At 53.4% G+C, this 18,460-nt stretch overlaps 9 protein-coding genes across 9 annotated transcripts; 7 read left to right on the top strand and 2 right to left on the bottom strand.

Moving 5' to 3' along the window:
- Nucleotides 1-333: 333 nt before the first annotated feature.
- On the top strand, nt 334-1,428 carry CC84DRAFT_1201104 (glutathione S-transferase; the record flags this gene model as incomplete). Its single annotated transcript, XM_018181703.1, has 5 exons — nt 334-417; nt 478-702; nt 757-814; nt 880-1,047; nt 1,172-1,428. The coding sequence occupies 5 exons, from the start codon at nt 334-336 to the stop codon at nt 1,387-1,389; spliced, it is 753 nt and encodes a 250-aa protein (XP_018042353.1). The 3' UTR covers nt 1,390-1,428.
- A 2,310-nt stretch (nt 1,429-3,738) lies between these two features.
- CC84DRAFT_1211604 (uncharacterized protein) lies at nt 3,739-4,425 on the bottom strand (the record flags this gene model as incomplete). Its single annotated transcript, XM_018182389.1, has 3 exons — nt 3,739-4,070; nt 4,118-4,311; nt 4,364-4,425. The coding sequence occupies 3 exons, from the start codon at nt 4,423-4,425 to the stop codon at nt 3,739-3,741; spliced, it is 588 nt and encodes a 195-aa protein (XP_018042352.1).
- A 232-nt stretch (nt 4,426-4,657) lies between these two features.
- CC84DRAFT_1107931 (uncharacterized protein) lies at nt 4,658-5,936 on the top strand. The gene is made up of 2 exons (XM_018175184.1): nt 4,658-5,043; nt 5,091-5,936. Exons 1-2 carry the CDS (start codon nt 5,037-5,039, stop codon nt 5,621-5,623), a joined length of 540 nt encoding a protein of 179 aa, XP_018042351.1. The 5' UTR covers nt 4,658-5,036; the 3' UTR covers nt 5,624-5,936.
- Nucleotides 5,631-6,485, bottom strand: CC84DRAFT_1170800 (uncharacterized protein; the record flags this gene model as incomplete). Its single annotated transcript, XM_018179873.1, has 1 exon — nt 5,631-6,485. One exon carries the CDS (start codon nt 6,483-6,485, stop codon nt 5,631-5,633), a length of 855 nt encoding a protein of 284 aa, XP_018042350.1.
- Nucleotides 6,486-6,501: 16 nt separating this feature from the next.
- On the top strand, nt 6,502-9,311 carry CC84DRAFT_1134200 (RNI-like protein). Its single transcript, XM_018176013.1, has one exon. The coding sequence runs from the start codon at nt 6,887-6,889 to the stop codon at nt 8,990-8,992; it is 2,106 nt and encodes a 701-aa protein (XP_018042349.1). The 5' UTR covers nt 6,502-6,886; the 3' UTR covers nt 8,993-9,311.
- Nucleotides 9,312-9,473: 162 nt separating this feature from the next.
- Nucleotides 9,474-10,533, top strand: CC84DRAFT_1192330 (uncharacterized protein). The gene is made up of 2 exons (XM_018181243.1): nt 9,474-9,652; nt 9,730-10,533. The coding sequence occupies exons 1-2, from the start codon at nt 9,533-9,535 to the stop codon at nt 10,360-10,362; spliced, it is 753 nt and encodes a 250-aa protein (XP_018042348.1). The 5' UTR covers nt 9,474-9,532; the 3' UTR covers nt 10,363-10,533.
- A 1,404-nt stretch (nt 10,534-11,937) lies between these two features.
- On the top strand, nt 11,938-12,648 carry CC84DRAFT_1050966 (SGNH hydrolase; the record flags this gene model as incomplete). Its single annotated transcript, XM_018173475.1, has 2 exons — nt 11,938-12,375; nt 12,418-12,648. Coding segments are annotated over 2 exons (669 nt in total), but the record flags the coding sequence as incomplete, so codon positions are not given.
- A 1,059-nt stretch (nt 12,649-13,707) lies between these two features.
- CC84DRAFT_1134195 (glycogen debranching enzyme) lies at nt 13,708-16,133 on the top strand. Its single transcript, XM_018176012.1, has 3 exons — nt 13,708-14,376; nt 14,425-15,719; nt 15,777-16,133. Exons 1-3 carry the CDS (start codon nt 13,748-13,750, stop codon nt 15,995-15,997), a joined length of 2,145 nt encoding a protein of 714 aa, XP_018042346.1. The 5' UTR covers nt 13,708-13,747; the 3' UTR covers nt 15,998-16,133.
- A 623-nt stretch (nt 16,134-16,756) lies between these two features.
- Nucleotides 16,757-17,710, top strand: CC84DRAFT_1254337 (uncharacterized protein; the record flags this gene model as incomplete). Its single annotated transcript, XM_018184453.1, has 2 exons — nt 16,757-17,384; nt 17,478-17,710. The coding sequence occupies 2 exons, from the start codon at nt 16,757-16,759 to the stop codon at nt 17,708-17,710; spliced, it is 861 nt and encodes a 286-aa protein (XP_018042345.1).
- Between the last annotated feature and the right edge of the window lie 750 nt (nt 17,711-18,460).

The raw sequence follows: 18,460 nt of genomic DNA, 5'->3' as shown, positions 1-18,460 counted from the left end.
AAACCGAAAAAGGGTCTAATTCCAGGGAACAGGAGGCAGTCTCATGTTGTTGTAGCTTACCGCACCGCGGAACCACGCATATGAACACTCCGCCTCTGCTTGCGTACATCCAGTTCCCGGATTGAGTGAAGTTTTTGTGCACTAATAAAGACACTCATCGGGGCAAGTAGGAATGTGCGCCCAAATTTAGTATATATGGGCTTTGGTTTCCCAATCCAAAACTGAAGAAACTTGTCGCATTCGCACTCTATGCTTTCCTCACCCTTCCACACAATATCCTGATCTTCAGTTCCAGCAAGCTAAAAAAATCCCGAAGCGAAATAGCAACTCGTTATGGGTATCACGCTATATACTGAAGGCACACCCAATGGCCTAAAAGCCTCTATCGCCTTGGAGGAGCTGGGTCTCGAATACAAGGTACGTCTAGAAACTAACATGGGGCCACAATATGCCAACGATTGACAACGCATCATCCAGGTCGTGACCCTGGACTTCAATTTGCACGAGCAAAAGGAACCCTGGTTCTTGGAGATCAACCCCAACGGTCGCATTCCCGCTCTCACCGATAAGGGTGAGGGCGGCCGCGAGACCACGATCTTTGAAAGTGGTGCTATTCTCTTGTATCTTGTCGCCACCTATGATAAAGATAACAAGATCTCTTACCCTTATGGTACCAAGGAGCACTGGGAGACTATCAATTGGGTACGTCGTACTGTGTTGTGACACTCGTACCCTTATCTAATAAATGATGGACAGCTCATGTGGCAGATGGGCGGCCTCGGTCCCATGCAGGGTCAGGCCAATCATTTTACTCGTAAGTTCCAGCGTCCAAGAGCAGCCTTCTAAAGACGCAACTAGCTCACAATTTACTTATGTTAGGTTTTGCCCCAGAGAAGCTCAAGTATCCCATCGACCGTTATGTCAATGAGACACATCGTCTTTATCGAATTTTGGATCGCCAGCTCGCGAAGAACGGTACCGGATATGTTGTGGGTGACCGTGTCACAGTTGCGGATATAGCAGTCTGGCCGTGGATCGCCGCACACAGTAAGTTCGTCAAGACCAGGTCGACTTTCGGGTACTGCATCACTCCTTCGGGGTATCGCTAGTATTCAAGTGTTCACCGAGGCGCTATAATTGACAGAACGCGCTCATTGACGTGTAATTGCAGACTTTTCTGGGATAACTTCGATTGCACAGTATACCGAGATTGTGAAATGGTTTGAGAATCTTCTCCAGAGACCCGGATTCGAGGCCGGCCGCAATGTGCCACGTCCTCATTTCCATATCACCTTGAACGAGCTCCCCGAGGAAGAGCTCGACAAGATCGCCGAACATGGCAAGAAGTGGCAGGACGAGGCCCGAGAGAGAGAAACTTTTGTCGAATAACCATACGAAATGCGATCAAAAGATACGAGTCTAGTCCAGAGGTGTTATTGGAGCAACAACTCAGCAATAGTCCAAAAGGATATGATCACTGGTCTTGTCATCTACATTACAGTTTCACAGCTATCAGGTGACCCACTTGAGCTCCTATCGAACAGATCTAAGAATTCTACTCATGATCCATGTCCCCCGCTATCGACCCCTTCAGCCTCTTTCCATCTCTGACGTACCATCCCAATGCTATAGGATTGGAACTTATTACTCGTAGCTGCCCTTCGGTTCGCGGTTCGGTCATAACCCGCCAGGTCCGATCGAATGGCGAGGCACAGTTTTGAAGCTGGTGATGAGACAATGCCGTGATGTAAGCCCCTCTCCTTCCACCACTAGGATCTATCTCGGTGTCATAGTCCGTGAGACAAATAGAGCAAGTCTGTAGGTCTTAGGAGAAGGGAATGAAGTGGTCAGGAGCAACCTTTCATCTACAACACGATCCACAATCATTGCACAAATCAATCACAACGTCTCGGGCCAGTCCGTCGCTCACACCGGAGGTCCAAATTAGCGTGCTTGCTTGAGAATCTTACGCAGTATATATAGTCCGAATTGGTTTTATCCTTCACATACGATATAGGACGCTGTTGTTTTTTCTCAGCGTCGCAAGAAGCCACATATTCTCCACGTTCTGTTCGTAGAAATGCGCAGCGCTTTCTAGAGCTGCTTGAGGCGACCCTGCGGCCTTCAAATTGACTCTTTCAGAGAGCCATTCCGGGTCGAAGGGAGTTGTTTTGCAGCCAGCTGAGGAAGCAACACCCGCGTAGACTGCAGCAACGCAGAGAAGAAATCGCATATTGAGGAAACCGAAATGCGTGGACATTTGAATCAGTACCGGCCTGAGCTACGAAGCAGCGCAGGGTATTTATCTGCCCAACTTGTAAAGGCTGTACCCCTTGGTCCCTACGCCCTGTTCATTCGACGTCATATTGCCAGGATTTACTCGGCGGTTATTGTGCAGGGAGAGCTAGTACGTGCGCTAAGAGCCGTATACACGCGTACTCGCTCTCGCTACTAGCCCTTCGCGACTCACCATCAACGTGCTTCAGGCTTGGTGGATCTTTGCGAAAGAAGAGCCGAGTGTAACGTTTTAGAGGCTAGATTGACCTCACCACAAATGCCTAAACCGACCCTTAATATTGTCCGTCCGTCAGTGCCCACCGCTGCTTTGATGCAGCCTGATTCCACTAAAAGGAAGCTTGTCGGACCGTATGTGATTGTTTCAAGACCATAACAGGATCTTTTTATCTTCTGATTGTTTCATGCACATGGGAAGCAACTTTGCGCGAGTATCAAATCCGGACTTGTTCGTCAATGATGATTAGGGTGATTATCAACCAGTGTGCTTGAAACCCATGATAGATAAATAGCCACATGCAGACCCTGAATCGGCTATACCCTAAAGCAATTGTACTCAGTCCACCTCGCATTTTCTGCCCTCAGCGGTACATGCACGAATCAGCCTAGGTTGCCAAAATCCAAGAAGTGCCAGGACGGACGCCCAGCGTCAACGAAGAGTCAAACACGTACAACATGACCTCGTGTTGGCTAATAAACCCATACAAGCCCTGTGAAAAAACTCTAGTAATCCGACTAGATTGCGAATGGAGATTGCAACAACACATACTGCTAGAGCCCAAACGTATTGCTGCCAGCACGGTACGTGCATTTGTCTCTTGGAAACCTGTCGGTACAGGAGCGAGACCAGAAACAAGTACATGATCAAGGCAAGAATCTGGCAGATGAGACCACCAAGCACCACGCGACCGCCAATCTTGACGATGTCAAGGTTGCCAGTTACTTGTACGAACTGTGTACAGAATGCGATCGAATCGATAAGGATGAAGCTTGGGGGAAGGGCTCGGCGAATCGGAGTGGGGACGGTCTGGCCATTTTGGATGCTCTAACGAAGAACAACATCTTGGAGCTGCTATTCCTTTTCACTGTTTGTTTAGGAGTGCAGTGGTAGTGTTCGGTCCAAGGATTGGGGGTGCGAAGGTATTTATACGTGGCCATGCGGCGCAAACTAGCTGCATGCAATTGGATGGTGACAGGCGGCCACATTGATGCGACGCCGACCACTATCGTGCCCAACAGCCCAGGGGACCCTTTGAAAGCTGGATGATCGTGGGATGATTTGCAGGTCGTAGGCAGGAACGATTTCTGCTACAGTAGATGCCAAAAACGCATGCCGTCTTCCTAGACATGATTCCGCATCAAGCACGACAAGATATGGCCTCAGCGATTGTCCCGTGTCCGTCCCCTTTGCGAGAACGCCCGGATATCACTCCCCCATCGCGTCTAACCAAGCCTATTCGCCCCACTCTGAAGACTGAAGCCACCCACACTTCCAGTCTCCCTCTTGTCCAGCGCCGCCCAAATTGCCAGTATAGCACCCACGCCCGTAATCGCCGTCCGCACAAGGTGCAGCTTCGTCCACCGATCAATCAGCGCCTTGGTCGTCTCCTCCTGCGCAACGCCCACCTCGGCCTTCTCGTCCAGCGCAAGCGCGTCGCCCTTCGCAAACAGCTTATCGTTGATCGGTTTAAGGACGAGGACTGTGAAGGGCATGATGGCTGGGATGATGAGGGTCGCGGCGGCGTTGAGCTTGAAGGGAAGAGAGGCAGGGTCCTCTGTTCACAGCATTAGCGGATGAGGGGAACAGGACAGGACCGCATACGGTTGTAGGCGACGAAGCCGGTGCATGCGGCGGCGATGACGCTGCAGCCAATACCGAAAGGCTTTGCACGTTCGTAGACCCTTGCCCACTGTTTGGCGGCGAGCGGGGAGGGTGCATCCATCACGGCGGGTATCGTGACGAAGGCGATGGTTGCATTGCCGCCGAGGAGGTACGTTGATGCTGTAATTCCCACGCTGGTGTGCAGTCAGTTGTGCCATCCCTTATGCATACGCAGGTCTGTCGTACGCTTGAGCGATGAGAAGCCCCGCCGGAGGGCGCTCGTTGAAGAGGTAGCCTGCTGTTGCCATTATGAGCAGCTGGATGTTAGAGGTAGATCAACCGAGGTGTTTGGAAAGAGCAGAGCTTCAATACAGGGGACCACTCGCTACAAATAGCACCCTTGGGGGTCTGACAGTTGCTGGATCTTGAGCAGCGTGAGGTCATGGAGCTGCGCGGCTGTCGGGTGCGGAACGCTGTGGAAGGCACCGCGCGGGTCTCACTCGGTCCCGATGATGCGCGCGTTGATCTCGCGACAAGCCCCGAACGTCGTTGCGCAACATTGCAGAAGCTCTTGCTTTTTTACGATTTCTTACCATTAGTTTGTATGTTGAAGAGCTTAGATGTGAAGATTTGCAAGCGTCCTCAGTCGTAGTCGGCTTCTTGCCTCAAAAGCGTCGCGCATATGAAACGAGCATGTCGGAACGGATGCGGAAAGACAGATGGCGCCGTTTAAAGCACAGGTCGATCCTTTGCGAATGAAATAACTCTTCTCTCGCGCAGTACGTGATAATACTAATCGAGCCGATTTCGAAAACTACAGACGTCAACGATAATTGCGACACAGCCACACACGCGAAGTTGGACAGCCGGGGCATTCATATGGGCGCATCACCTCCAACCTAAGTTAAGATAAAGAGACATGTTCTGTAAGCCTGCCCCAGTCCCGCCGCCCTGCGTGGAGCTGACCATCAAGCATTCAACACTACAGCGAAGCTGCACCACGTCACGCCTCTCCCGGCGGGCACGACGTTTGAAGCGGCGATCGAGAAGCTCCAGAACCACGACCTACTCATGAAACTTGACCCTGAGCTGCATTCCTATGAGACGTTGCCTTCCGACGATGCTGCGCCGAAGACGAAGCGATACAAAGTGACAGATCATATGCACGCGCTGCCAAAGGGCCTGTGGGACTCGACCGTGACCTTTGAGAGCCAAATCACCAACACGGATGACGGCGTGCTTTGGGTGATCAAGGCGCCTCTCGGGCTGGTGCAGTATACCACTTGGACCATAATGCGGAACGCAGACGTAGGCAAGGGCAAGGAGAAAGCAGTGGAGGACGGCGAGTCAGCAGAAAAGCAGAGCGAGTTGAGTCTGGTGGAAGAGGTCGAGATCAAAGCGTCGAGGCTGCTGGTTGGCACAGTCAGAAATAAATGCGAGGAGAACTGGAGAGGTGTCCACGGCAGGTTCATAGGACACCTGCAGGGCGTCCCGGTGAAGGCTTGAGTGGATGTTAGCGAGACATGGGCGCTTCGATGGCGCAGATAGTCAAGCTTCTAGGCTTCTGCAAAACTTCGGCTCTTCCGCTCTTGCTATGGTGAGCCTCCAGCCAGACCCTGCGGTACCGCGCACACCAGCCCCCACCACTCCCAAGCGGGTGGGGCAAGCGCGATTCTCGCCGAGAAATGGCAAGTGATCGCCTGGGGTGAGACTTGGTGAGCTTGGCCTGGTCCTTTCTTCGGTCTGCGAAGGTTATCGTTATCAGACCAGAGCAGTTGACCGTTGCGTGATGATGTTGGTAGATAACGAGATATCGTCTCACTCGAAGCCCGTCTGATGAGGCAGCATGTGGTCTTCGTCGCTGCTGCACAAGGCCACAAGCAGAGCGTGGATCGTCGGCAGAAGCTGCCCCGTAGTACAGGTGGGCCTGGCATTGGCGAGCGGCGACGGTGCGGCGCTGCTGCTCTTCGGCACGGTGTTCCACGCCCAGGTCGCCCGTTGCCGGTCCAGATTGGCGGGTGTGCTCTGCTTTGGGCAGCTGAGGATGGCGATTGTTTGCCCTGCATATGGAGCGCCCAGGGGGTGCCGAAGCGAGCGTGCGTCTGCTCGTCGGCGCGCAGGCCGAACAGGTTGAAGAGCAGACCGCGAGCTCGCCTTGGTTGCCTGTGATGGTGGTCTGCAACAGACGGTATCTCCATGGAGGCGCGTGGAGCGTGCCCACTGTTTCAGTGCAAACGAGGGCGCGTGGCAGCTCTGGAGGGTCGCTTGACCTGCCAACGCGCGCGTGCCGATAGGCCCTATCGATAACGCCATCCCCGCAAACCGACATGTACATACTGTAGCCCGCAGCGTGAGCTGTACGCTGCATATCATACCCGCCTTGCGGCTTTGCTTTGCTGCCATTGTCTTCGCACTGATACCGAGAGCTCTTTATGCTCGCTTTTCCTGCTGAGGAGCCCGCCGTTGTAAGCTACGTCGTCTAGCCTCGCTGCTTGCTGCTTGCGCAGGCCAACGCTGGTCCCCCCCGCATGAGCTAGAACCGCGCCGCGGCAGTGTAGTCAAAACCGCCCACCCACCCGGCGCCCAGGTCACGGTAAACGGTGCTTCGCTCGTTCTCCCCCCGTCCGTCAGTGACTGTTCCCTTCTGTGAGTTGCCAACGATTCAGTTTGCTGGCAGGCCTCAAGGAACCGTCGTTCACAGCATCTTGCTCCCTATTTCCCGCACCGTACGACGCGCCCAGCCTCATCCGCACCTATCCACGCGTTACCATGGAGCCATTGTCAATCGACTCGGTTGTAGTCAACACTCCCGGCGACATGACCCCAAGCGGTCCGCCGACGCCGAGCGAGGCTATACACATTGAGCGGCCCAAGCTGAAGGGCCGTCAGCGTCTTCTCCATGGGTTACAACGGATGGGCTCGTCACCCAGCCTAGCTGGTCTGAGCAGGTCCCGCTCGCACAGCATGCGAGGAACAACCAAAGCCTCCATGTCGTGCGTGTCGTTGGCATCGGGTGCATCGCCGTACGCTCAATCGTACGGCAGCTCCTACTCCTCGGAGCTCTCGGCCGGCTTCTCGACGGCTCCCACTTCGGTCGCCAACAGCCCACCGGGCAGCCCTTTGTACGATGAGAAGGCGCGTTTTCGAATGTTCAGTCCCGATGGGCCCTCTACAGCGCCTATCCCATCCGAATTCCGGCCCTTGACCAAGGATGGGATCGAAGCGGACGGCGACTACTTCTCGCGGCCGATCCGGAAGCGCCTGCAACCAAGGCCAAACTTCAATTTCTGGTCCGACATGCCGGCTGAGATTCGAATGCAGATCTTGCGCCATCTCGAGCCCAAAGAGATTGTACGATGCTCCGCCGTGTCAAAGACGTGGTACTCTATGTGTTTCGATGGCCAGCTGTGGAGCGATCTGGATACATCTGGATTCTATCGCGACATCACTGCCGATGCTCTGGTCAACATCATTACCGCAGCGGGTCCGTTCGTGCGCGATCTCAACCTTCGCGGGTGCGTGCAATTGCGAGAGCAATGGAACAAGAAGGGTCTCATCGATGCGTGCCGTAACCTCGAGAACTTTTCCCTGGAAGGGTGTCGGATCGATAGGACATCGATTCACTGCTTCTTGCTGCAGAACAAGTCCTTGGTACACGTGAATCTGTCAGGTCTGGTTGGCGCGACCAATGCCGCCATGAAAATACTGGCGAACCACTGCCCGCGTGTGGAGCATCTTAACGTGTCATGGTGCAACAACATTGACACCAGGGGTCTCCGCAAAGTCGTTGAAAGCTGCCCGAACCTGAAAGATCTGCGTGCTGGAGAGGTACGCGGTTGGGATGACGTTGACTTCATGTTTGAGTTGTTCAAGCGCAACACCCTGGAAAGACTTGTTCTCATGAACTGTGACAGCCTCAACGACGACTCTCTTGCTGCGTTAGTCGAAGGTGTCGACAGCGAAATAGACCTCCTCACTGGACGACCCATCGTTCCGCCGCGACGACTGAAGCATCTGGACCTCACCCGGTGCCGCGGGATCACCGACGCAGGGGTGAAGAAGCTAGCGCACAATCTTTCCAACTTGGAGGGCCTCCAACTTTCCAAATGCCACAGCTTGACCAACGACGCTTTTACTACATTGCTACCCACGCTACCTGTTCTTACTCATTTGGATATCGAAGAACTGGACGGATTGACGAATGAGGTGCTGAAGACGCTTGCTTCTTCAATGTGCGCACCTCACTTGAAGCACCTCTGCGTCTCGTATTGCGAATCGTTGGGCGATGCAGGAATGCTTCCAGTCCTCAAAGCGTGCTCAAACCTCTGTTCTCTGGAGATGGACAATACCCGAATCTCCGACCTCGTGCTTGCCGAAGCCGCATCGTGCATCCGCACCCGCAACCGCCATGCGCGAGCACTGACTGGCACGGAGCGTCCCACCGTTGGTCTCCGCATCGTGGCTTACGACTGCGCAAATGTGACTTGGACGGGCGTTCGCGAAGTGCTGTCCCGGAACGCAGAGATCTCGCGCCCATCGCCCGGCTCACAGTCAAACATGCCCTCCTACCCGCGCGAAATTATTGGCCTCAAATGCTTCTACAACTGGCAGCCTACGGTTGAAGAGCACACGAAGCGCGTTTTGAGGGGTGACTTTGCTGCAGCTGCACGTCTGGAGCGCAAATGGGCCGACTGGATGATGATGAATGAAGAAGCTGGCGTGGGCGGCGCTGGTGCGCGACGGCGACGAAGACGCGCGCGCGAAGCACAGATGATGCATGCTGATGAGGAAGAGGGCGGCATCGGTGTAGGCACGGGCGGTGTTGGTCGTCGCCGTCGTGCTCGGAGTGGACCTGGCGGCTGTAGTGTGATGTGAGCGCCGTTCTTGGGCCTCTTTCCCTTCTTCGGCCTTGATCTCTCTTCATATCTTCATTCGTCCTTGGTTTTTTTGCTGGTGCTCGTTCGGATCTGGACATCCCGCGACCTCGCTCTTCACATTTTCTCATTCCTGTCCCTGTCATGTTTCTCTTTTGGAACTCTCATTTGTTGATAGTTAGCGTACGGGTTGGGTTTATTTTCATTGGCGCAATTATAGAGGTTGAGTGGTTCACTCCCTTTGTTGAGACTGGAGGACAGCTGGTTAGCTTAGTTGCCTATTTTAAAGTAGCAGTTATAGCGTCATAGTACCACTGGACTTTGCACGTATTCTGGACTTGATCTCGTTCTGGTTTGACACCATTCGACCGCAATGTTGGACACACTGCCCAGGGCACCAGTGTAGTGGGGCGTACACGTGACATGGGATACCTAAATGGGCATGGTCGCCCATTCCCATGAACGAGCCGCCACCAATAACTCCACTTGCCTACCACCGCATCAAAAATCAAGACCAACTTTCCCGGTCGTTGTAAGAAACATGGATCCAATAAATGGGCGTGAAGGCCTCGAAGCTTTTAGAATTGCCTCATTGCCGCCTGAGTTCTACTACATCCCGAACTTCATCACAGCAGAGGAAGAAGCGTCCATATTGGACAAGGTATGCATGCACCTCATCCTCTCCAGAACCAAAAACCACAAGTTTGGATCTCTCCTTCGCGATACTAACACACCTAGATCCCGGCTAATCGTTGGATCACCCTATCCCATCGCCGCCTGCAAGCCCACCCCTCGACCCTCACCAAGAACAACACCCTCCTTGGCGCGCCCTTGCCGCCTTACCTCCTAACCCCCATCGCAGAGCGCTTCAAGCAGCTCGGCATCTTCGACGACACGCCCCACCGGCAGCCTAATCACGTGCTTATCAATGAGTATAAGAAGGGTGAGGGAATTATGCCCCACGAAGACGGCGCGGCGTATGCGCCTGTTGTTGCGACGGTGAGTCTGGGCGGGAGTCTGTGTTTGGAGCTTACGGTGAAGAGTTCTGTGCCTGAAGGCGAGTCTGCTCCTGAAGAAGAAAAAGGTGGAGAGAAGGGGGAGTACGCTGTGCCCGCGCGGATTTTGCAGGAGCCGAGGAGTCTGCTTGTCACGACGGGTGCGGCGTACGCAGACTTGCTGCACGGAATCTCGCCGGTCGAGGTGGATGAGGGGCTTGGGGAGGAGACGGTGGCGAACTGGGCTTTGTTGGGTGATAGCAGTGCCTTTGAGGGAGGCAGGAACGAGCGAGGTACAAGAGTTAGTTTGACGTACAGGGATGTGTTGAGGGTCAGTGGAGCGGCGTCAAAGGTGCTGGGAATGGGCAGGCGGTGAAGGTTGCGTCTTGGGAATGGAATCCAGTGATGATTCAAGCGCCGTAACAGCAAGGGGGCATATGAGAGAGCGACGAGTGAATGTAGACTCGCGTGCCCAATGTACGAGACGGTCTCAGCCCACAGTTTGCGCTGCGCACAAACTGCCAACAAAAAAACCCGTATTTGCTAGCCTCTAATCCCACGACCCTTCCCCACCTCCTTCGCGTTAGTCATTAGTATCGCATTCCCATGCAATGCCCAACAGGCTCCCTCCTCCTGGTTACCTCATCCCAGGTCTCTTCTTCGGGGTGTTTACCTTTTTCTACCTCCGAGACCTCGCCAGGATATTCGCCGCAGCAGAGCAGAATTGGGCCGAGGAAAACAAGACGACGATGACCATGCTATTCCGGCTGAGCCTGTCCCGTCCGTGCATGTTGAAGAAATCCATCGCGACAACAAGCATACAAACCTCGCACAAGCACCAATCTACGGTTCCATAGCCGACGACAAAGCCTTCCCCACGAGCGTGGAGAAACAATAGGCCGTGGATTACGAATGGTGGACGCGGTTGGATGACCGGCGAGACGACATGGCTGCTTGGATCGCTGGTGTGCGGCGCGCTAATGAGGCCGAGAAGGAGGAGCGTTTAAGGAGGTTGGGGGATGGGGTTGCGAAGAAGGTGCATGAGGCGATTTTCGAGGGTGATGACAGGTGTGCTGAGGAGGGGAAGGGAAAGGACGAGTACCCAGCTCTGAGTGAAGAGAATTTAAACGGGATGGTGGATAGTGAGGATGAGTATGAGTTTTTGGAGCGTATAGAGGACTAGTCTTTAGGGTTGAGTAGCTATTACAAGGTTTTTGAGATCTAATCAAGATTTGATCAATATGATGGAACCGAATGTTATCCAGCTTATGGGTGCGAGCTGTTTCTAGCATGAGTGTAACCAATCCAATCCAAGTTAATTGTCGTGTTGGATTCGGTGTGATCGGACCGTTCTGTCCACAATGTCACATATGAGTGAAGTGCCGCGTTGCAAATCCGCTATTTCCATGGAATTCTGCCCATCGTGCTAGGCGTTGCGATGGGATCGAACGAGATACGTCGTGTCCATTTTAGATCCTTTCACCCATCACTTCTCATCCCGAGTGAACACCGACATAAATGTCCCATTCAACCGACAGTATGGCGCTCTCATAGAACCCCGCGTTTTATACCTAGCGTCGCCGTTGCCAATCTTTATATATGATGGGTTGCTAGATTCGGCCTATTTAGCCAGGTTCGCACCCATGTCGTGCCTCTTAGATCTCATGTATGCCACGCGCTTCCCGGAAACCGAATTGGCAAAGTGGGTTTTGGGATATTTCGGCACTCGCCTTTGGCATTTTCTAATTGATCATTTTCGACGTTTGGGGTGTTAAATCGGCGCCGCTAGGAGCAATGAGCGACGCATCACCGGGTCCCCGTTCGATATGAACTCTACGATCCCCGAAATACGTCCGACATAGTCCATACACAGGCATATAAAAGAGCGGAAAGTGGTCTGATTCTTCAGCAGCATCCCAATCCACCAGCTCAATACTTCCCTTGAGTCACCATGGTCTCTCTCAAACTCCTCTCGCTCATCCCCATTCTCGGGCTCACCACCGCCCAGAACACCACCCTCCGCTACATGCCCTTTGGTGACTCCATCACCGAGATTATCTGTTGGCGCGCGCTCCTCTGGGAGAAGCTCCAAAGTACACAGTGGGCATCCGTGAACTTTGTCGGCAGCGGCAAAACGGAGAACAACTGCAAAGACACCAAGTATGATCGCGACAACGAGGGCCACTCAGGCTTCCTTGCCATCGACATCGCGAACAAGAACCAGCTGGATGGCTGGCTGAAGACGAACCCTGCGGACGTGATTACCATGCACCTGGGGACCAACGACATCGTGCAGCAGAACAAGAACGTGGCGGATATCATTGCGGCTTTTACGAAATTGGTGGGGACGATGCGGACGCATAATCCGAAGATGAAGATAGTCGCAAGTGTACCAGTTTCTTGGCAGTGTCTGTGAGCTGAGCATGTACAGGTCGCGCAAATCATCCCCATGGGCATCGGCTCGTATAACACCAAGATCCAGCAGCTCAACGCGCAGATCCCGACGTGGGCTGCCGGACTCAACAAGACAGAATCGCCTATCTGGGTTGTGGACCAGTACACTGGCTTCTCGTCGTCTGACTTGCGCGATGGCGTGCATCCGAATGCTTCAGGTGACCAGAAGATGATGAATGTCTGGTATCCAGCGTTGCTTCAAGCTTTTGCCGCGGCCAAGGCAGAGCAGGGGACGACGGCGGTCAAGTTCATCGCGTAAGAGAATACTCTTTGTGAAATCTCCTGGGAATTGGTCGAATCTTTGGAGCCTCACGCATGTTCATCAGGCCAGTTAGCCTCCAGTTACTGTATATACTTGAATGCTATTACGAACTGAGCTTTATTTTTGAAGTTCTACATCTAGTTGAGACTCTCTTCTCGCAAGTCTCGTCTATAACTAACTTCGCGTCGTGTGGAGCAGCACCGTAGCGCGCACGAAAGCAGGACATTTTGTTTGATAATGTAGTGACAATTCATGCTCTGAATTGACCATGAGCTTGGAGAACACTCGAATGGTAGGACCTTGGCATTTAGTGCTCGTAACCAGCATGATCACAACATTGTTCGATGATTATATAGCCCTTCCGGATTGGATCCGGTCGGTAGAGTCCGAGACGTTCACAGCAGTAGGGGCGGAGTCGACAAAAACAGACGATCAGGACGATAACACTGTGGACTCGCGCGACAGCGAGGCGAATGCATGGATTGCTGAGCCGCAGCAGGAAGGTTGCGAGGCTCGATGCATTGGACGGTATTTCTCCGCTTACAGGCTAGTCCGCTTCTATGACTAGCGCCTCGAAGCCGACCCCCTCAGGTTGCATCGAGCCAAAGACGCCGAGGGGAAGCGCCAGATGATCCGCAAAGCGTCCTTTGACCCCTCTTTTGCCCCGACGTGCCTGCATTTAGATGCACCAAAGCCGCCAAGATGAGGTAGCGGGTATGCTGCATGACGTTGCTCGAGTCTACCTGCCATCCGACGTCGCGCGCGCACCACGTGTGATTGCAGTCTTAATTGTACAAAGCCATGAAAGAGAATGGTGTCGCGTGGATACATGCAAGTTCATGGGGAAGGTGAATGTGGAACGTCATCTTCATGTACGGCTTCACGGCGTGCCACTACCATCACCATGTCCGCGTCTCTCACCCCATAGCCGCAGGCCCTAACGCCCGAATGACGCACGGGCGTTGCATGGTACCTGGCTACTACCTTTAAATATGCCTTGGGTTTCTTCGTTGGAACTGACCACTACACCAGTTCCAACTGCACCATGGCTACCTTTCTCGTGCTCTGGTGTTTGTTGGTTGCCTCGGTCGGCTTCACACGTGCTGCAGACTGTCCTGCGTCAAGGCTGCATCTCTCAGAAGCCCCATATGATAACTACTTTCTCTCCGACTGCATCACCAGCTCCCATGTCATTGTCACGAGCCCGGACGCCAACACCACCAACTCCAATGCCAAACCACGACTACTCGTAGCATGGCCCGCGGGCAACAGCGGCGCAGCGGCGTATTTCGAGGCCGAGAATGGCGGAACACTTGGACTGCACCTGGAGAATTCGACCACGGACGGGGAGGTGCTGGAAACTGTCAACGAGCCCGCCGCAGACGGAGCCAAGAATGAGAATGCTCGTGTAGGGGTAAAAGGTCTCATTCATTTCGACACGCCAGCTCTCCTCACGCTACCCATCCTTGGCTCCATCCGCTCCATCCGCGACTACTCTGAAGGTGGAGGAATACTCAGCCCAGACGTCCAGAACGCGGTCGCGACAGAGAAGTTTGGCAGCGACGGAGGCCAGTTCTACCGGACTTGGTTCGATGGCATGACTACCACATGGATTGACTTTACGCCCACTTCCGGGGCTGAAGCGGTCCAAATCATCACTGGCGACAAGTGGAAGTAGGTACAGTTCTTGGCTCTTGCGTGCAACACTAAGTCGACATGCAGGCTCCGTTTCAGCACTGGAACCTACGAATTCAGGGCAACTTTCAACTACCCTCAATTGGATCAGCTGAGCGCTTCCGAAGTGCTTAATAACGCCTCGCAAGGTCTCGTAAAGGAAAGCGCTGACCTAACAACGTCGCTGTCTTTCCTGTCCTACTCGAATAAGCTTCTTGCCGGATCCTGGAGGTTTTTAACATACTTCGGTCGCGATAGCATGCTCTCGGCGCTCCTGATGCAGGACATCCTCAGTCAAGGAGAGGGTGGCGCACTAGAGGCTGTTATCGGGGCAGTAATCGAACGCATCAATAATACGGATGGAACAGTCTGTCACGAAGAGAATCTAGGTGACTATGCTTCGTTCCTTGCTCGCCAAAAAGGTATCGATTCGAGCGCACCCACTTGCGACTACAAAATGGTTGATACAGACTTCCTTCTTCCCGTATTGATGCGAGACTACTTTGTAAACACAGACACTGGGGGGAGCAGGGCAACACCGTTCCTCTCCAAGAAGGCTACGTTCTTGGAGGAAAACGCAGGGGTCGCTTACTTGGAGCTAGCACAGCGTACTGCTGAGAAGATCATGAACACCACCGCACCCTTTGTCTCAAGCCAAGTTGCATCCAACCTGATCCACCTCAAAGACGGTGAATCGGTAGGCGAATGGCGAGACTCAAGTTCAGGGTTGGGAGGAGGACGCATCCCATACGACGTCAACACAGCTCTTGTACCCGCGGGCTTACGTGCAATCGCCACTTTGTCTCAAGCAGGTGTATTCCCAGATCACCCAGAATGGGCGGAAACCGCAGAAAAGTATGCGCAAGTCTGGGAAGACGAGACATTGAAGTTCTTCGAAGTGTCCGTTTCTCAAAGCGACGCCCAACAGCTCGTCGAACAGTACGTCTCCGATGCGGCTCTGGCAGGCCCCTCAAACACCGACCAGATAACGGGCAACATCACTTTCTATGCCCTTGCTCTTGGAGGTGCCGACAATGAACCTGTCCGCGTGATGAACACGGATGATTGCTTCCGCCATTTCCTGCTCAACACTACGAACCAAGAGCAGCTCAGCGCTTTCCTAGATCAAACCGCCGACCATATCCTACAAAACTTTCCTGTGGGATTATCTACAGATGTCGGACTGTTTGTGGCAAATCCTGCGTACGCCGGCAACAAGTCACTTTCGGACCAGTTCAAGAACTCCGACTACCACGGCACTGTGGTGTGGAGCTGGCAATTGGCCATGATGGCAGCCGGCCTTGGTCGTCAGCTTGCCCGTTGTGATGCAGATGGTGCACCTGGTGAGCAAATTCCTTGTCCTTTTATTCTCCGCACATCAATTGCTAAACCTACTGTAGATTTCTGCAACACAGAATGTCACAGCAAAGTCCAAAACGCTTACAAGGCGCTCTGGGATACGATAGACAAGAACCGTGCGCAGCTGAGTAGTGAGGTTTGGAGTTGGGAGTACAATAACGGGTATCAACCGGTGCCACTGAGCGCGTTCTCTACTACCGAGAGTGACATCATACAGCTTTGGAGCTTGACTTTCTTGGCTGTCCATGAAGAGGATGTGTGACTCCCAGTCGGTGGTTGTGAGGACGGCTTGTGCAGGGAGACCTACGAGTTGCCGAAATTTGGAGAACAAGTTGTGCTGGAGTAGTATTGTACATGTTAGCAGCGATCAGGCCTAGTCGGAACAAGATGGTCAGCTTTTGAATTCACGGAAATGGGAAAAGCCCAGCTAATGGATGTCCCACAACTACTAGCTTCTTTGACTCCTTGACCAGCCGGCTGCCGCACGTGTCTCCCAAGATAATGTGTGTATATTCTCCGCGGCGACCCCTTGCTACGAACCAGCCATTCGGTCCCCTGTTTCGTCACCCTTTCAGCACTTTCTTGCTCGGAGTATACTCCGGGCGAAGCTATACGTGCGGTTTAACATGCCGCCATTAGTTTTGCTGATTGGAGAATGCACCTGATTTCCCGTTGTACCTATGGTAGGTGTACACCACTCAGCCGGTTCGGCCATAGGAAGAGGGAAGATTAATCACTTCTTCGAGGGGGCACCAAATATACCGCCGCTTTTATCAATACCTATGTGCTTCTAGCATCATAGGTCTTCCTGGTGATCCAGGTCAGGCCCGGAATGCGATCCAGATCCCACGGTCATACGGAAGGACACGACGAAATTCCTCTGGAACGACATCCCCAAACGAGAACATTGCAGTCGCTCCACGCATATAAAAGCAAGTCCACGATAACTTCCCCTTCACCGGCTCGAACACTATTCTATTCTTACTTTCCTTAGTTTACACCCTACACGGCAGCCACCACAATGCAGCTCCCTACCCTCACCCTCCTCACCCTCTCCACCTTGGCGACTTTATCTACTTCCACCCCCGTAGACAACGGAATCCCTATCTCGAACGTACTCACCGCCCTCGGCGCCGCCAAACCCGTCACACCCTCAACCGTCGCCAAACCAGTCACACCCTCAGCCGTTGCCAAACCCGTCACACCTTCTGCCGCTCCAAAGCCTGCCACACTCCCTGCCACTACTAAGCCTTCCACTCTGCCTGCAGTCGGCGCCGCCGGCCCGCACATCAGCTCATTAGACGACATCGCCCTTCTCGGCGCCACAGGCAGCGTGGCCTCGACCCCTGCCATCCTCACCTACCTGCGCTCCACCACCACCGAGGTCAAGAAACATACGCTGAACATCAACAACACGCTCGCCTCCTACAACCGGCTCGACCTCAACTTCCTGACGAAGCGGGCTAGCAGCATCATCCAAATCAGGTCCGAGGTGACGGTGATTTGCTACAGCCTTACGCAGCTGAACACGGCGAGTATTGGACGGTGGACGGACAGTATTGGGGATTTGGCGAGCGTGAGGGCGCAGTTGCTGGCGGCAGTGCAGGAGTTGGTGTGGGAGATTGTGTTTACGCTTAGGGGCGCGTTGAGTAGGCTGCAGTGCTGTGAGTTTTTGTCTTTTTTTTTTTTGTTCCTGGACGTCTTGTTGTGTCTTGGATATGCACAGCTAACGGCGCGAATAGCAATCTGGGAACTCCTCGGCTCGCAGGTCCTCGTGCTGCTGGTCACGTTCGGACAGCTCTTCTGCATCCTGAACGTCTGGATCGATGGGTTCTTGAAACTTGCGTTGGGTCTGTTGAATGCGCAGATTGGCATTCTGACGAGCGTATTCGCGGGTGTGTTGTCGTATGTGGTGGATGTTGCGGGTGGGCTCTTCACCCAGGTGACGAAGCTTTTGACGTGTCTGCTTTCTTAAATGGGATGGGCCGGCGTGTCGAAGTAGGTCTTCGCGTTAGCTTGTTGGTAATTGGACGGGTACAAAAGCGCAGGTCATGTCTGAGCGTACAGTACCAAGGCAACATTCTTAGTAATATCGACCTATTTGTTACTTATGCTAGGGTAACACACTGCACTTAGCCCTGTGATATTGGCCTGTGAACAAGCCATCTTGTGTTAACACATAGGAAACTGAAATTCATCAATTAGTTGGGCTTAGGTGGACGGGCGAGACTGTACAAGCGAACTCTTAAGTGTACAGTGATAACGCAAATACCACGTCCCATCGGCTTACCCATCATCTCCCCTGAGATAACAAACTGCATCTAGCCCTGTGTGACTGACATGCAGATCAGTCATCCAAAGTTGACACAGTATGTTGAGGACTTTTACGTTGTGCGTTGGTGTGGTGTTGCCGGTGCTTGTAACCAGACATGGCTAACACATTCCTGTCAGCCACCCAGACGTACCCATCTTCCCACTAAAGAGGCCGACCGAATCGATGACCTCGATCTCGACATGTTCCCTCGCTAGTTCAACCAAGAGCAGGAGAAGATCTACTTTTGGGGACATTTTGGGGTGCTTGCTGCGTATCTGCTTGTGGAGAGAGTTCTGGGATTTAGAGTCTCATACTTGCGCCGCTCTGATCTTCGCCATCCTGCTGTTGGGTGGGAAATGCATCAACGCCGCTCACGCCAATCCCGGCTGCGATGCCATGTTCGAAAGCGTC

This window comes from Paraphaeosphaeria sporulosa (assembly GCF_001642045.1).
Source record: "Paraphaeosphaeria sporulosa strain AP3s5-JAC2a unplaced genomic scaffold CC84scaffold_1, whole genome shotgun sequence".
Lineage (NCBI taxonomy): Eukaryota > Fungi > Ascomycota > Dothideomycetes > Pleosporales > Didymosphaeriaceae > Paraphaeosphaeria > Paraphaeosphaeria sporulosa.
Note: the sequence above shows the minus strand (reverse complement) of the source record. Positions and strands in the feature narration are given on the sequence as shown.

What these genes read in the sequence shown, in the direction of transcription:
- CC84DRAFT_1134195 (XM_018176012.1), top strand. Translation starts at nt 13,748, where the DNA reads ATGGCTACCTTTCTCGTGCTCTGGTGTTTGTTGGTTGCCTCGGTCGGC. An exon ending in ATCACTGGCGACAAGTGGAA is followed by an intron (nt 14,377 to 14,424) that starts GTAGGTACAGTT and finishes GTCGACATGCAG; the next exon opens with GCTCCGTTTCAGCACTGGAA. An exon ending in TGATGCAGATGGTGCACCTG is followed by an intron (nt 15,720 to 15,776) that starts GTGAGCAAATTC and finishes AACCTACTGTAG; the next exon opens with ATTTCTGCAACACAGAATGT.
- CC84DRAFT_1134200 (XM_018176013.1), top strand. Translation starts at nt 6,887, where the DNA reads ATGGAGCCATTGTCAATCGACTCGGTTGTAGTCAACACTCCCGGCGAC.
- CC84DRAFT_1192330 (XM_018181243.1), top strand. Translation starts at nt 9,533, where the DNA reads ATGGATCCAATAAATGGGCGTGAAGGCCTCGAAGCTTTTAGAATTGCC. An exon ending in AAGCGTCCATATTGGACAAG is followed by an intron (nt 9,653 to 9,729) that starts GTATGCATGCAC and finishes TAACACACCTAG; the next exon opens with ATCCCGGCTAATCGTTGGAT.